Genomic DNA, 14,094 nt, shown 5'->3' with positions numbered 1-14,094 from the left:
TAAATTATTTGTAGTGTAGCATTGCACAGTCAGTGATCGCTCAGTGTTTAATGCTTTGGTCCTTGGATTAGAAGGTGATTAGTTCAAATCCCAGCACCCCCAAATTACCACTTCTGGGTCCTTGAACAAGCCCTTAAACCTCAACAAGCCCTCAACCCTCAACTGCTCAAATGTAAATCACTCTGGATTATGACATGACTATTATGACATCAAAGAAATTAATATAAATGCGAATAGCTTTAGGGCATTTATGAGACATTACATGGTGATGAATACACCAGGATCAGTGAGTGGACACTATCTATAGCACTGATACACATGCAGGTCTGTAGTGTATGTAGCCTGCTGTACCTCACACCGCCTCAATTAGCATTTAGCTAGCGAGTTTACAGCTGAACTGTCGGCTATGATGAGATTAGCTTTCACCCGGGGAAGAGCTTTAGGATTTTTATAATGACCTCCACACAAATATATACAAATGGACTACTTGGTACAAACATTTAGCTAATTCTGTGGTAAGTAACCACGCCATAAAGTGAGCATATTGTGTTTTGTGTTTAATAAAACTGAAATAACAAGCTATCTTCTTATGCTAGCAATGGGAGTCTCCGGTAATTAGCATGATAACTATGTACTATATTTGTTGGATTGTCCCTGGGGTGTTTTTTTTATTTGGTAGAATTTATTTTATCAGGTAGAAAAGATAACCCGTGGTCATGCGTATATTTATTTATTTTTACCTTAGCTAACGCTGATTAGCATTACACGACGTTCATTGAAAACTAGTTTTAGCCTAATGCTATTAGCCCGGTTTAGAGTTAGCCGTAAATGGTGTATAGTAGGAAACGACTTAACTCGATATATTTAGTGTAAATATGCACTTAGGTATAATCATATTAAAAGTCGTGTTTATGTGTTGAGTTTGACAGTAAATGTTTGGTAGGATTAGTTTTGCTAGCTCTATTTTAGCTAATCGAGCTATCTGACTACGTGGCATTGAAAGAAAGGAGTGTGTGTGTGTGTGTGTATATATATATATATATAAACTTGAGTAATCCACGTGTGAACTTGTGTTTCAGCTCTATGTAGCGTAACTGTGGAAATCCACGATGCCTTCAGCGAAGGTGTTGAAGAACACGCAGTACATCGAGCTGGGCAGTTATCAGTACTGGCCTGTGCTTGTGCCCAGAGGAATCAGACTGTACACTTATGAGCAAGTGCCAGGCTTTCTGAGGGAGAACCCCTACATCACTGACGGCTACAGAGCTTACCTCACCTCCAGACTGTGTATTAAAAGGTAAGTGAATAGATTACACAAGATCGAGAAAACCACAGGCATGTATTTCTTCAGGAATGTCATGGAAAATTAATAGCAAAAGTAAAAAAACAAAAGAAACCGACTTTTCACTGACCATAGCTTTTATATTTATTTGTTATTTATAATTATGTGCCCTTGTCAGTTTGCACATTGCAACTATTTGCACTTTTGGTAGATGCTGAACTGCATTTCGTTGCTTTGTACTTTGTACTTGTACTATGCAAGGATTTTCTCTGTATTGATCGATCAGGCTGTTTATTTCATTCATTCATTCATTCATTCATTCAGCCAATGCACAGTCTTTATTCTGCAACCTGTTCACACCCATCTTTTATAATTTTCCAAACCTCTAGGAATGGGTATTGTTTCCATTTTATCCATACCACTACCGTTTATCGATACTGGTAGTTATTGATACTGTTTTTAATACTACTCTATAATTTGCAAAAAGATATGATGTGGGAAAAAAATGTGGAAAAAAGTCATTGCTGCTGAACATTAGTACTGCAGTTTATTAATGCCTTCAAGCAAACAGAAAAAGGTGCATAAAGCACAATTTTTAAATAAAAAGGTCCTTCAGCAAGAGAGAGAGAGAGAGAGAGAGAAAGACTGGAGGTGGTTAAGGGGGTAGCTCAGTGGTAAAGGCATTGGACTTTGGAAGGTCACAGGTTCAAATCCCACCACCAATGCTGGGCCCCTGAGCAAGGCCCTTAACCCTCCCCTGCTCAGTTTTAAGTCGCTCTGGATAAGGGCGTCTGTCAAATAGGATAAATGTAAAGATTTCCTCAGTGTGCTACAGCATGTGCATAGGAGCACAACAGGATGTAATAGATAAGTTTAATAGATAAGTTTAAGCCTAATTGGCAGAGATGCCAGAATTCTCTATTGCCTACTATACCTGAACCAGCTTGACTTGGTTTTAAAATGTAAATTGAACTCGTTAGTCCGCTATTAACCCAATTATGTATCGGTCCAAAAATACCTTTTCTCTCTACCCATCCACCACCATTTTCTTCAAACAGCTAGGTTCTTTCCAGTTTGATAAAATAATGGTGGCAGAACCCCATCATCACTATTTAGTAACATGATTTATTCTTGGTCCAGGCCTTGGCCTGATCCTGTCCCTCTAACAAGGAAACCATCTCAAATCCTGACCATCTATTCTTCTAGACATTTATGACTCTTGACAGATCACCCCTGCAGAAGTAAAAAGCAAAGTACAATGTGCTCATTCAAGCTTCGAATATGCTAAATTTAACACATTATTATATTATGTGTGATATTAATTTGCCTGGGTATCGCAAAAATACATGATAAACGCTTTCACGATAGAAACCTGATAGAAAGCTTTTAGGGTGGTGTTTGCTTATTCACATCTAGGAGTGATGTAGTGTATTAAGTTCATGTCCCAGCGATGTTTTTGGGATGTTTGAGAAACGTGGAGAACCGTAAGAAAACTGACATATACACCAGGAGATTATAGACGGACAGTAACCTGAATAGATCTAACTGCACATTCTTGAGCTACGGATGTGTGATATCCACAATCACAATTTTTCTTTCTATTTTTTGTTGTAATGATTCAAAACATAAGCACAAAAGTGAGAGTTTTACATAAATATCCATTTGTTCTGGGTATAAGTGAAAGCGTTAGAAATTATTTTGATTTCTTTCTTTTCTTTTTATTACCAGCTTTTATTAGGACATTTTGAGTGGTCAATAGGTCATTGTATCTGTAAATGTAGGTAATACGAATTGTGCAACTTTTTAGTTGAATTTTGACACCACAGACAAAAATCGCACGTTGTGAAAAGAAATCTATGAACATAGCATGTGGTTTGTGGTTTCGGTTATCAAAAAAAGCGAGTTGCCACGCATGCCATTTCCAACGAAAACCAAAGGAGACCGTTCTGGCAATGTCAGAAAATTTTGCAGTTGGAGAGCTACTATAATGCTCACCTAAAAGTTGGAGGATGGCATGGTACAATGCAACAACCTCAAATAACAATTGCACATATTCATTGTATAAAATAGGTCAGTAAATTCAGGTTGAAAAACGTCATATCTGATCTATTACAATTTGAGAGTCTCCAAATCCCTAAACTGTAACTCATTATTGGAATTGTGCATTGTTGCTAGTGATTCAATACAATATGAAGAAACTAGAAGTTTTGACGGAGCATATTGCATGACTTTATCAATTATTTTGATGGGATTTCACATTTTGAGTCATCACAAATTTTAATAATTTATCTTTTCAAATTTAGCCAAACATTGTCTGAATAAACCGTGTAAGTTTGTGGCTTTCTCCAACTGATAATCCTGTTTACTTTCTAGTCTTTTCATCCTTTCCAATGAGACTGTGAACATCTGGAGTCACCTGCTCGGGTTCTTCCTGTTCTTCTCCTTGGGAGTGTACGACATGGTGGCTGTGCTGCCTATGGCCGGAGCCTCCAGAGAAGATTATGTCATCTACTCTATAAGCCTCTTCTGCTTCCAGGTGTGTTTATTTACCTTTGGCTCGCATGTGCTCTGTGATTAACACATCATAAGAACCTTTTAAGGAATTTCTAAAATATCAGAGTCATTTTTTTCCCCCATGAATGAATTGTGTATTAGGTTTTCAAGCAGTTAAAGATTTTTGCTTGAGTATGTTATGGCCGAGTAGCACAACATATTCTATTCAATTTGTTACCTTTTGAAGTCAGCTAATCGGATATTTGTAGTTGCTAGTGTGCCATAGTTCTATTTTCAGTAGTTTTAGAGCTTCCTCCTACTTTGGCACTTATTCTCTCAAGCATAAGGATGTAGCTTAGAGACTGTGTTAATTCCCAGAACATACATTTCGAAAGATAATGCCAGAATAATCGGAGAGAGAAAAACAAGATCACAGTTCGTATATAACTGTGTGCATGCTAGGTAGGCTTAAGATAATCGCATAATTGAATGATCTGATCTGTGGGCGATACATATTGCATTGCATTGAAATTCACAATTCAGTGGGCGCTTGTTTGAAAACATGAACTTGGCGTGTTAAATATCTTTATTTTTAAGTGGCCTACATGGAGTCTAATCATGGAGTCTGGTTTGTTTAGGTGTGCATGCTGTGCTCAGTGGGATATCACCTGTTCTGCTGTCACCGTTCGGAAAAAAACAGCCGGCGCTGGATGGCACTGGATTACGCAGGGGTCTCTATCGGAACGTTGGGCTGCTACGTTCCAGGTGTCTTCTACGCCTTCTACTGCAATAACGTACGTAACATAACGTACATCTGGTTTGTTGGGGTTTTTTTTAGGAGCATTGTGACATTTGATACACTGTTTACATAACCAGCAGTACAAAACATGTTATAATGTGACACCTTTGCGCCAGGCTAGAAAAGTATAGTGAACGCATTAGTGACATAAGCAGTGCTTCTCTTATTGCACTACGTGAAACTGTTTTGAGGTGGTTTTAAAGAACACAGGAAACCGACCAGTTGATTTCACTTGACACGTATAGATAGATATAGATAACACATAACACGCCAAACAGTGCTGTAAGACCGAATGCAGAAAAAGATTATTCTCATCTGAGTTCATGTGCATTTGCATTTGCATTTGCTTGTTTCTTTCCACTCTCATTTGAAACACTACGGAAGAAATCGCATGTCACTGACACGACTCTATATGCTGGTCACAGCGGGAGAGAAAAGACCAAAATACCTAAAATGCTCAGAAATATTTGACTGAGAAAATATTCCCTATATTTGTGAGCCCAAACATCAATGGCAAATGCTATCACATATACACTATATGGCCAAAAGCATTCGGACACCTTTTATTTATTTATTTATTTTTAATTATTTAATTTATTTTTTTCTTTATTTTTTTACAGCCATATGCTGTTTTTTCCCAAAACTGTTATCGCAAAGCTGAAGGCACACAATTAAAATTTCACTTCACTTGAACTTGGAGACCCAAACATGTTCCAGCCTGACAATGCCCCTGATCACAAAGCCAACTCCATGAAGATATGATTTACATGGTTTGTGGTGGAAGATCTCCTGCTATAGATCTCTGACCTCGACCCTACTGAACACCTTTGGGATAAATTGGAACTCTGACTGCAGGTCATGTAGGTGTCTCCTCACCTACATCAGTACCTGACTTTAATACAATAATGTGTTTTTAAAAAGTAGGAAATTTGTTAGTAAAAACATAGTTTAAAACAAAGTTCATGCGATTTTTAAGATAATCCGCAACTTGCTGTTAACTGCAAATTATCGGGGGTTGACTGTATATTATCAAACAGTGTTTAATAGTTCTGGGATTTGATCTTACCTCGACCACTAAACAATAATCAAGTCACATACTGCTAGATATTTATGGATTGTGTGTTGCCTCACCTACAAATGACAATGCAATTGGATGAATTTAACTTCGTGTCACTAGCCTGGATATGGGTACTACTGCGAAATAGCTTGAATCCAGTTCACACAGAAATAAGCAGTCCCATGTGATTGACATGAAAAGATGAGTGTTTACACTGTGCCTGCAGTGTGTGTATGTACGCGTTTGTGGGGTGAGATTCAGACTGGGGTAGATTAATTAGTTGGCCTGAGAAGCATCGTCCCAAAGCGGTGTGGTAGCAGATGGTCGGCCTGCTTTTGTTGTGGGCATACGGTACCTGTGCAACAGATACAGAGCAAGAGTTCAAGCGTTTGTGTAGGAAAACACGTGCGTGGGATCCTGTAGGTGGTGTGTATGAAGTTAGTACGTGTTGAAACTATTTCTATAGTGCACAGGAACACTGTAGTGTAACTGTTGTATATGTGATGTGTGTAATCTCTCTCTCTCTCTCTCTCTCTCTCTGATGCAACTTGCATTCAATATTTTGTTAGAGTTTCTCTTCTAAAGTACTACTTGACTAAACAGATTTGGCTGTGAACAGAGTATCTTTTGTCTCGAGCAAGTGATGAGCAGAGCTTTCAGAGAAACTTGGATCTGGAACATCCTGAGCAGGCTGCTCACTCTCGTCCTCCCACCCCCCAACTCCCACTTGCTCTTTGCGGAGGGCCGCAGCGATTGGCCACGCCGCTCTGCGCACACATACTCGCGGCACACACCCTCCCCCCACATATTGGAAGTGCTGGCTTATTGTGCCCCAGAATGCGGCGGAAATCTGCTCCAGCCCAAAGCAGATGGCCATGTTCGAGGACCCGCTCCGTCACTCCTGTTCCCCACCATATGACATTCACACACGTGGGTGAGCCATCTCCACTCTACCCCTGCCAAGTGTTTAGCTCTGCTTTTTGGGTGACTACTCAATCAGCCAAGTCCCCCAAGAGAAAGAGAGACTGTTTTCTATCTCTCTTGCATTTTCTCACAATCATTTTCTCTATCCAGAAATCAAGGAAGTTTATTTAGGCTGTACTGCTTTGTTGTACTTCCAAAAGGAAGTTTATTAAGAGCATAAATCCATACATACATACATACATACATACATGGTAAATCAGTTGAACTAACAGAATTAATTCATCAGCCAAACATGATAATTTGCATGTACTGGGTGGGACACACGGTCTATAACGCTCAGCACTTTGGTCACTGTTCTGTTCTCCAAAACCACTCTCTAGTGTTGACCCAGTGACAAGATCCTCCAACCGCTGTAGGCCACTTCATTCTTTACCGTTGTGTTTATACTGTATAGTTTCCAGTGTGTGGTGTGTATTTGTCAGTGTATATTTTAACATTCTCTGCTCTCTGATGTTTTTCAGTACTGGCGGCAGGTGTATCTGGTTATGGTTCTGGCAATGACCCTAGCGGAGTTCTTTGCCCAGATACACCCACTTTACTTGACAAAGAAGTGGCAGAAGCTGCGCTCCGTCATCTTCTGCTCTGTAGTGGCCTACGGCCTCATCCCTACCATCCACTGGATCTGGCTTAGTGGAGGTTTCAGCTCAGAAATAGTGCAGGTATTTAAAAGCAGCAGGGTGGCAGTACATTCTGAATGAGAATTCACTTTATTGGCATTGTAAAATGTAATGATTATGAATCTAACATTTTAGTGACTCGATGAAATGGACAAAGCAAATGATCTATTATATTAGAGTGAAAGATGTATACACTGACCAGGCATAACGTTGACATTATAACATTATGACAGGTGCCATTATGAAGAGATAATCAGTGTTCTTCACACACCGGTTATTGAGTGAGATAAATTAGGCAGCAAGTGAACATTTTATCCTCAAAGTTGGGATTTGAGTGAGTTTGACGAGGGCCAAATTGTGAAGTCTAGACGACTGAGTCTAGCATCTCCAAAACCGCAGCTCTTGTGGGCTGTTTCCGTTCTACAGTGGTCAGTATTAATCAAAAGTAAGAAAGGAACAGTGGTGAACCGGCGACAGGGTCGTGGGCGGCCGAGGCTCACTGATACACGTAGGGAGCGGAGGCTGGACCATGTGTTCCGATCCAACAGACGAGCTCCTGTAGCTCAAATTGCTAAAGAAGTAAATGCTTGATGGGTCAGAACTGTTTTGGCAGCAAAAGGGGGACCAACACAATATAAGGCAGGTGGTCATAATGTTATGCCTGATCAGGGTATATATTACTGAACACACAATATCCATTGCATCTGCTATAGTTTTACAATGTGGCAATTTAATTTATGATCTCAAATTGTTCTTAAATTCTTTTTGTTCTCTCTCTGTTTGTAGGACTTTATTCCCAGAGTGCTCATATTGTATTTGCTTGCTACAGTTGCCTTCATCTTTTATGTCTCCAAAGTTCCAGAGCGCTACTTTCCAGGTAAAATGGGAGACAAAGTATATAATAGTCAAATGTATCCAGTCGACATCAGTGAATAATTATATTTCATGTACAGTATGCTTGGTTACAAAAGACAATGTGCTCATGGATGATTTTCCCCACCTCCATGTATCAATCACAGGAACGGCTTCAAAAATTGGAGACGTCTTTTTTTTTTTCCTTAAAAAAAATGGCTATTTTACTTCACCCATTCATGGCTCCAAATTTCCTTTTCTTAAAATACCCCAAAATGTTTTATCCCTTATACCACAGCAATTTTGTACAAATTGTGAAATGTACAATGCTTTAACCAAATGATGAATGTAATGTAATTTATTTATTTATTTTACTTTTCACCTTACTATCTCCTGGAGAAGGTGGGGAAAAATAGACCGGGGGGTGTAACTTTTAGCTGAAAATGCGTGCTAGTGCTAATAGTGCGATCCTTAAGACATTTGTTTAGTGAAAAACCTGCTGACTGTTAGAAAGTGCTGAGAATTGTTGCCTGTTTGTTAAATAAGTGCAAGAGGTGACAAAATGGAAACGTGATACACTAATGGGGATAATTTCTTTTTACGGATGTTTCCAAACCTGTCCTGATCACATTGTACCCATACAAAAACGTATGCTAAAAATGCTTCTCATTTGTACGAAGCACTTTTTCAGTCAGCAAAACTCCGATCATCTATACGCACTATTACTGTGGTGGGTTTTGATTGCGATACATGATCTATTCCAATGTCGTGTTACCTACAGGTCAGCTGAACTACATCGGCTCGAGCCACCAGATTTGGCACATACTGGTGGTGCTCATGTTCTACTGGTGGCATCAGTCTGCACTGTTCATCACTAACTACAGACACTCACACCCTTGCCCTGACTACCTCCAGCATGCTTAGGGCAGAATCATCAGCTCTGAGACAGACGCACAACTGGAATATGATTCACAAGAGAGGAACTTTGTTTAACGCACAGCTTTTTTTTTTTTTTTTTTTTTTGCCAAGCGATTGTATATCAGGTGAGATTAATTCCTGACTCTGTTGCTAATGCTAATCACGACTACAGGCCATTTTGGTCACTATGAGAGTCTTTAGTGAGTCTCAAATGTATTAGGTTCCTGTCCTGTTAAACAATTAGTTCTGTAAATACTGTAGAAAAGTGCCTAGCAATTTTATCCGATGCATTTAAAGTGAATGATAGGACCATCCTACTGTAGCTGATGAGATGTGAAGTTCTTTTTTTTCAAAAACACATCAGAGTGGCAATGCAGTATTCATCACTATTCCATCAGGCTCAGTGAATGATAAGCATATGTTCATCATCATCAGTACTTTTATTAGAAACGATGAGGCTGTTTCACTAACTTTCAGTGGGGTAGAGGGAAATATACGAGGATTGTTTAATATTTAAAGATATTTCTTGCAAATGTGTTGTCCATAAACTGCCCAGTGGTATTTTGATATTATACCAAAGATGCTGCAACATTGGAGCTTAAAATCTTCGGAGGAAATGAAACCAACTGCTGTTAGTTCACCGTGATATCAATATGGGGAAATTTGTCACCACGATCCCTTTTTTAAAACAAAAATGTACCTAATTGTAAATCCACAAAACGTACGTTACATGAGGTTCTTTGTAGCACTGACTTTTTTTTAAGGATTTCCATAAGCTATAATATACAATGGGACCTTAAAAAAAAAAAAAGTAAAAAATCTTTTGTATTAATAAGACATCTGCCTTTTACTGCAAAAGAAATTGTACTATTGCAGCTTTTTAAAATGTAACTTGTTTTTTCTCAATTTTTGTTGTTTAAACTGTTTTGGGTGCAATATTATTTTTTTTCCACAGTTATTATAGGTAATTCTGGAAAAAAACAAAAAGCATACAATTTCCGTGTTAGTTTGTAGTCTTAAAGAAAGATGGCTGTCCTAGCAATATTCTCATTTTTTACTTGGAGAGATTCCTTTAATTAAGTTTGTTAAATAACACTATATACACACATATATAACAAAATTAAGACTGTTGCTAAATAAGAATTCAACATTTTATTGCATTGTTAGAGATCAGTGTAGCAAGACAAATCAAACAAATAAGAAAAATAAAGACAGTAAATATTGCAATGCTAGTTGGTCAATTGATAAAAGAAGCTAAAACTGTTTCTGTAGTCAGTGATGTCCCCTGTGCTGTAAAAGTCTTTGTCCCATTTATATGTTCTGTAAAAACATCACTCTCTCCTCAGTTCCAGTTAAATTGTGTGTATGTTTATATGCTTTGTCTTGTGTTAGTCGAGTTGAACTCCTTATTCTGTACACATTAAAATTGAACAGAATACATTCGCAATGACAACCTACATGTCCTTTCCCTTTCTGAAGTGGCCTGTCTGATTGTAGGGCGTTTCCAAATGTACGAGTATGCAGAATGAAATCTGTTTATTAATGGGTTAAATATAACATTAGGAGTATGTCTACTTTGTGTGAAACCTTCCAGCACTAAACCCCAAACCAGTCCAAAGTTATTTCATGTGATAAAGCTGTGTATAATTTTGTTGGGTATCTCTTTTTAGGACTTTGGGTGAAAACAATGGTGGGCATTTAAAATTATGCACTATGCATAGAAAAATGGTACATGAAATAAGAATAATGGTGGCCAACCCAAATGATTCTGTTGACACAAAGGCTCCAAAACAGCCATTTGTGTATTTGAGGTACAATAAGGAAGGTGAAGCATACCCATATAAGGCAATATGGTGTGAAACTGACCTATCACGTAGATCATGCAGGAAGCAACAACCTACACCAGGACCATTGATAATTGGTCCGTGATTGAGCACGCGCATAGAATCAATTCATTGCTAAATCAGGGGTTTAAAAAAAAAAAACTCAAAAGGTCATCGTCACCTTTGTGCTGATATTTCTTAAAGAACATTGTGATGCAGCATAATCGGCTACTCAGCAATCGGGTAATGCAAAAAAGGCGTAAAAAAAAAATCAATCCATACATAGATTCAAGTCAAGTTCAGGAAAAAAAAAAATCTTACTCAAATGTCAAGTTCGGTGTTAATGGTTTAAAAAGCTGTTATCCGGTTTTTAACCAGAACAAAGGCTTGTGATCTTTTGGGCCACAGCCCGAGATCGCTTCACACAGCTGCCATCTGTTAGATACATTTCAAAGTGTGGTTTTGACTTTGCATAAAGTAGCAGCATTTGTGCAAGTGCACTCTTGTGTGTGTGTGTGCCGGAAGACAAGACATTCACTGCTTCGAGGGAAAAGGTGCAGCTCCGAAAGGGTCAAGATCTATTTGTGGGGGCTGCTGAGGCCTGCTTTCGACCACCATTTCAGTAAAGGGCACAGCCCCAAAGTCATCTATCTTATTCCCATCAAACGTGGCCTGCAGAGAGCCAGTCCGTGATCTGCCACTGGCCGAGTTGGCATCAGCTTTGTTGTCCCCCAGCCCTGGGTGTCGAACACTGTCTTGTGGATGAAAAGGCTTGGCACCAAAGGGATCCAACACGGCATCTTCGGAAGGCAAAGGTGCCCCTTTCTCTTTCACTTCTCCCATGCTGATGCTAATGTTCTCTTTAGAGGCACTAAGGAACTCATTGCTACTTTGAGAATCCCTTCTTCCCACTTTCTTGTGCCGCCGTGCACGCTCTGGGGTACGGAAGCTGGACTTGTTGCTCTTCCTCCCACTTGTTGGGGTACCATGGTGGCGCTTTCCATTACCACTGCTGGCCTCTTGTTTGGTGCGCCTCTGGCGTGAGGAGAGTTTCTGAAGGCTTCGCTGCTTTAGTTTCTGCTGCTGTGGGCTTTGGGCCTCCTCTAAAGGCATTGGGCCAAATACGTCTTCCTGGCTTGTGGAGGTGGGCATTGTGTGGCTGGGTTGGAAGGGCAAGAAACCAAAAACATCTACACTTGCTGGAGAGATTGGGGGTGTCTGTCCAGAGGGAGCATCACTGCTTCTGCTTGACTTGGACAGATTTCTATTAAAGGGAGCTTTGATGAACACATCTATCTCTTCTGCTGTATTTTCCTGGCTTGCCTGTCTGAAGGGGGCCTTAGCAAAGACATCTATGCTCTCTGATGGTGTTCTGGGCTGATTACCACCAATGAAGGGCACTGCACCAAATACATCCACTTCACTTGAACTGGTCATGGCAACACTTGGTGAGTCAGGGGGGGTGATTATATCAGTTTCAGGTTCACTGCTGACATTTCCCTGAATAAAGACAGAACCTTTGTCTCCTTGCAGTCTTCTAGTACTGACTTTCACTTTCCTCTGGTCACAGTCAGAGTCAGAGCTGTGTTTGTCCTCCTCTTCCTCAACCTCTTCCTCAGAGTCCATAAGCAGTGGCCTCTGGCCCAGGTTTTCAGGCTCAGTGTCATGCTCACTGTTAAGGCCTTCTTCTTCTTCTCCCCCCTCCTCATCTTCACTGCTTTTGGGTGAAGGAGGATCCGACTCGAAGTCACTCTCTGATTCTTCCCCTGTTTTATGAGGCAGTGGACTAGATGAGCTGCTTTTTTTCACAGGCTTCTGTTCTCTCGTAGTTGCTAGCTGGACATCAACTTCAAGAACAGATGCATCAGTGGCAACAGTAGCAGCAGGACCAGACTCTGTGTTTTGTTGCTCTGTGTGAGGACTAGGTCCTGATAGAAACAAGAAAGAAAAAGAAAACAGGTCAAATCATATGCAAATGATATTATAATCCCATAAAAGTGTTAAAGAAAACCCCTAATAAGCATGAAAAAGTGCGAACTGCCAGAGACATTTGGAAGAAGCATTGTGAGGAACCAGTCTCAAAGCGAAGCCCATCTTCTTCTGACTGACTTTACAGTATAAAATATACTATCACTCGATCTGGTTTCAAACAGCATTGAATAGCAGTGGTTCAGTTTGAATATTTTGTGAGTCCTGGGATGAGCACAGCAGCATTTATTAGGGTCTGCAAGTCTACAGTGTCCATGTTATAACACCAAGATAGGACCTGGAAAAAAATGAGGGCCGTTCACCATCTCAATGTTGGAGATGGGATGTGGATTGATTTGAAAACTAGAAGTTACAGTGGCAAGAACAGAAAAAGTAGGATTAAAAAAAATCCTGTTCAAGTTTATTCTACAATATTGTTGTGAAGCTCACGTAAACAGCTGTTATTACAAATAGCAGACTAAAACAAAGACAAAATGTAATGAATGACAAATACTTATTAAACAGATGTATGCCTACACCGGGTCCATCAGCAAATCAGTACGAGCAACAAAGATGCTTCTGAGTTCCATGTCAATGTGGAATACAATACTGTGGTTTGTGTATAATAGACACTTACCGATCCGTTTACCGTTATACCTACACAATTATGGTGTAGCAGTGCAATGCATAAAATCATCAGACATCAGGGAATGTTTATATCCCTGGGGTAGAGGACATGCTTCTTTTTTTTTTTTTTTACATTTTGACAGTTAGTACCAGATGGGCTGGTCTGAATATTTCCATAATTGGGATTTTCATGCAAAACAGTCTCTAGAGTGTATTATGACAGCATTTTTTTGTTTTTCATACTATTCTGTGCAAATGCTAGAGAAAGTTGTGCATTAAATTCCCTGGAGATCAGCAGTTTCTGCAACATGTCTCGCAAATAGGACAGGATAGTTTAGTACGTCCCCATATACATTGTGCATGTGCGCACATACATACATATATACATACATATATACATACACATATATATATATATATATATATATATACACACACACACACACACACACACACATATACATACATATACACATAAAATGTGTGTGTATGTATGCACACAAACATACTGAGCCAATTTGCACCACTTCTTTCTCATTTCTACTCCTCAGTATAGCTGGTCAGAGCCATACCTCATGCTGTGCAGGCAGATCTGCAAATCTGTTACCATCTAAACTCTCCAAACTGGCAAGACTAGACAAAGGGTTAGCCAAACATAGTGTTATCTGCAAGTA

At 39.5% G+C, this 14,094-nt stretch overlaps 2 protein-coding genes across 4 annotated transcripts in view; one reads left to right on the top strand and one right to left on the bottom strand.

Moving 5' to 3' along the window:
- The first annotated feature begins 286 nt into the window (after positions 1-286).
- On the top strand, positions 287-10,445 carry paqr3a (progestin and adipoQ receptor family member IIIa). The gene is made up of 7 exons (XM_046842110.1): positions 287-515; positions 1,080-1,297; positions 3,656-3,818; positions 4,414-4,569; positions 7,077-7,274; positions 8,019-8,109; positions 8,866-10,445. Exons 2-7 carry the CDS (start codon positions 1,110-1,112, stop codon positions 9,006-9,008), a joined length of 939 nt encoding a protein of 312 aa, XP_046698066.1. The 5' UTR covers positions 287-515; positions 1,080-1,109; the 3' UTR covers positions 9,009-10,445.
- bmp2k (BMP2 inducible kinase) overlaps positions 10,136-14,094 on the bottom strand; it is a 43,207-nt gene continuing 39,248 nt past the window's right edge. For all 3 annotated transcript variants that reach the window (XM_046842106.1, XM_046842107.1, XM_046842109.1), the window contains exon 16: positions 10,136-12,753. In XM_046842106.1, coding sequence (XP_046698062.1) covers positions 11,360-12,753 — 1,394 coding nt within the window. In that variant the 3' untranslated portion in view covers positions 10,136-11,359. The remainder of the gene's footprint in view (positions 12,754-14,094) is intronic.

Source organism: Silurus meridionalis, chromosome 27 (assembly GCF_014805685.1).
Source record: "Silurus meridionalis isolate SWU-2019-XX chromosome 27, ASM1480568v1, whole genome shotgun sequence".
Classification (NCBI taxonomy): domain Eukaryota; kingdom Metazoa; phylum Chordata; class Actinopteri; order Siluriformes; family Siluridae; genus Silurus; species Silurus meridionalis.
Note: the sequence above shows the minus strand (reverse complement) of the source record. Positions and strands in the feature narration are given on the sequence as shown.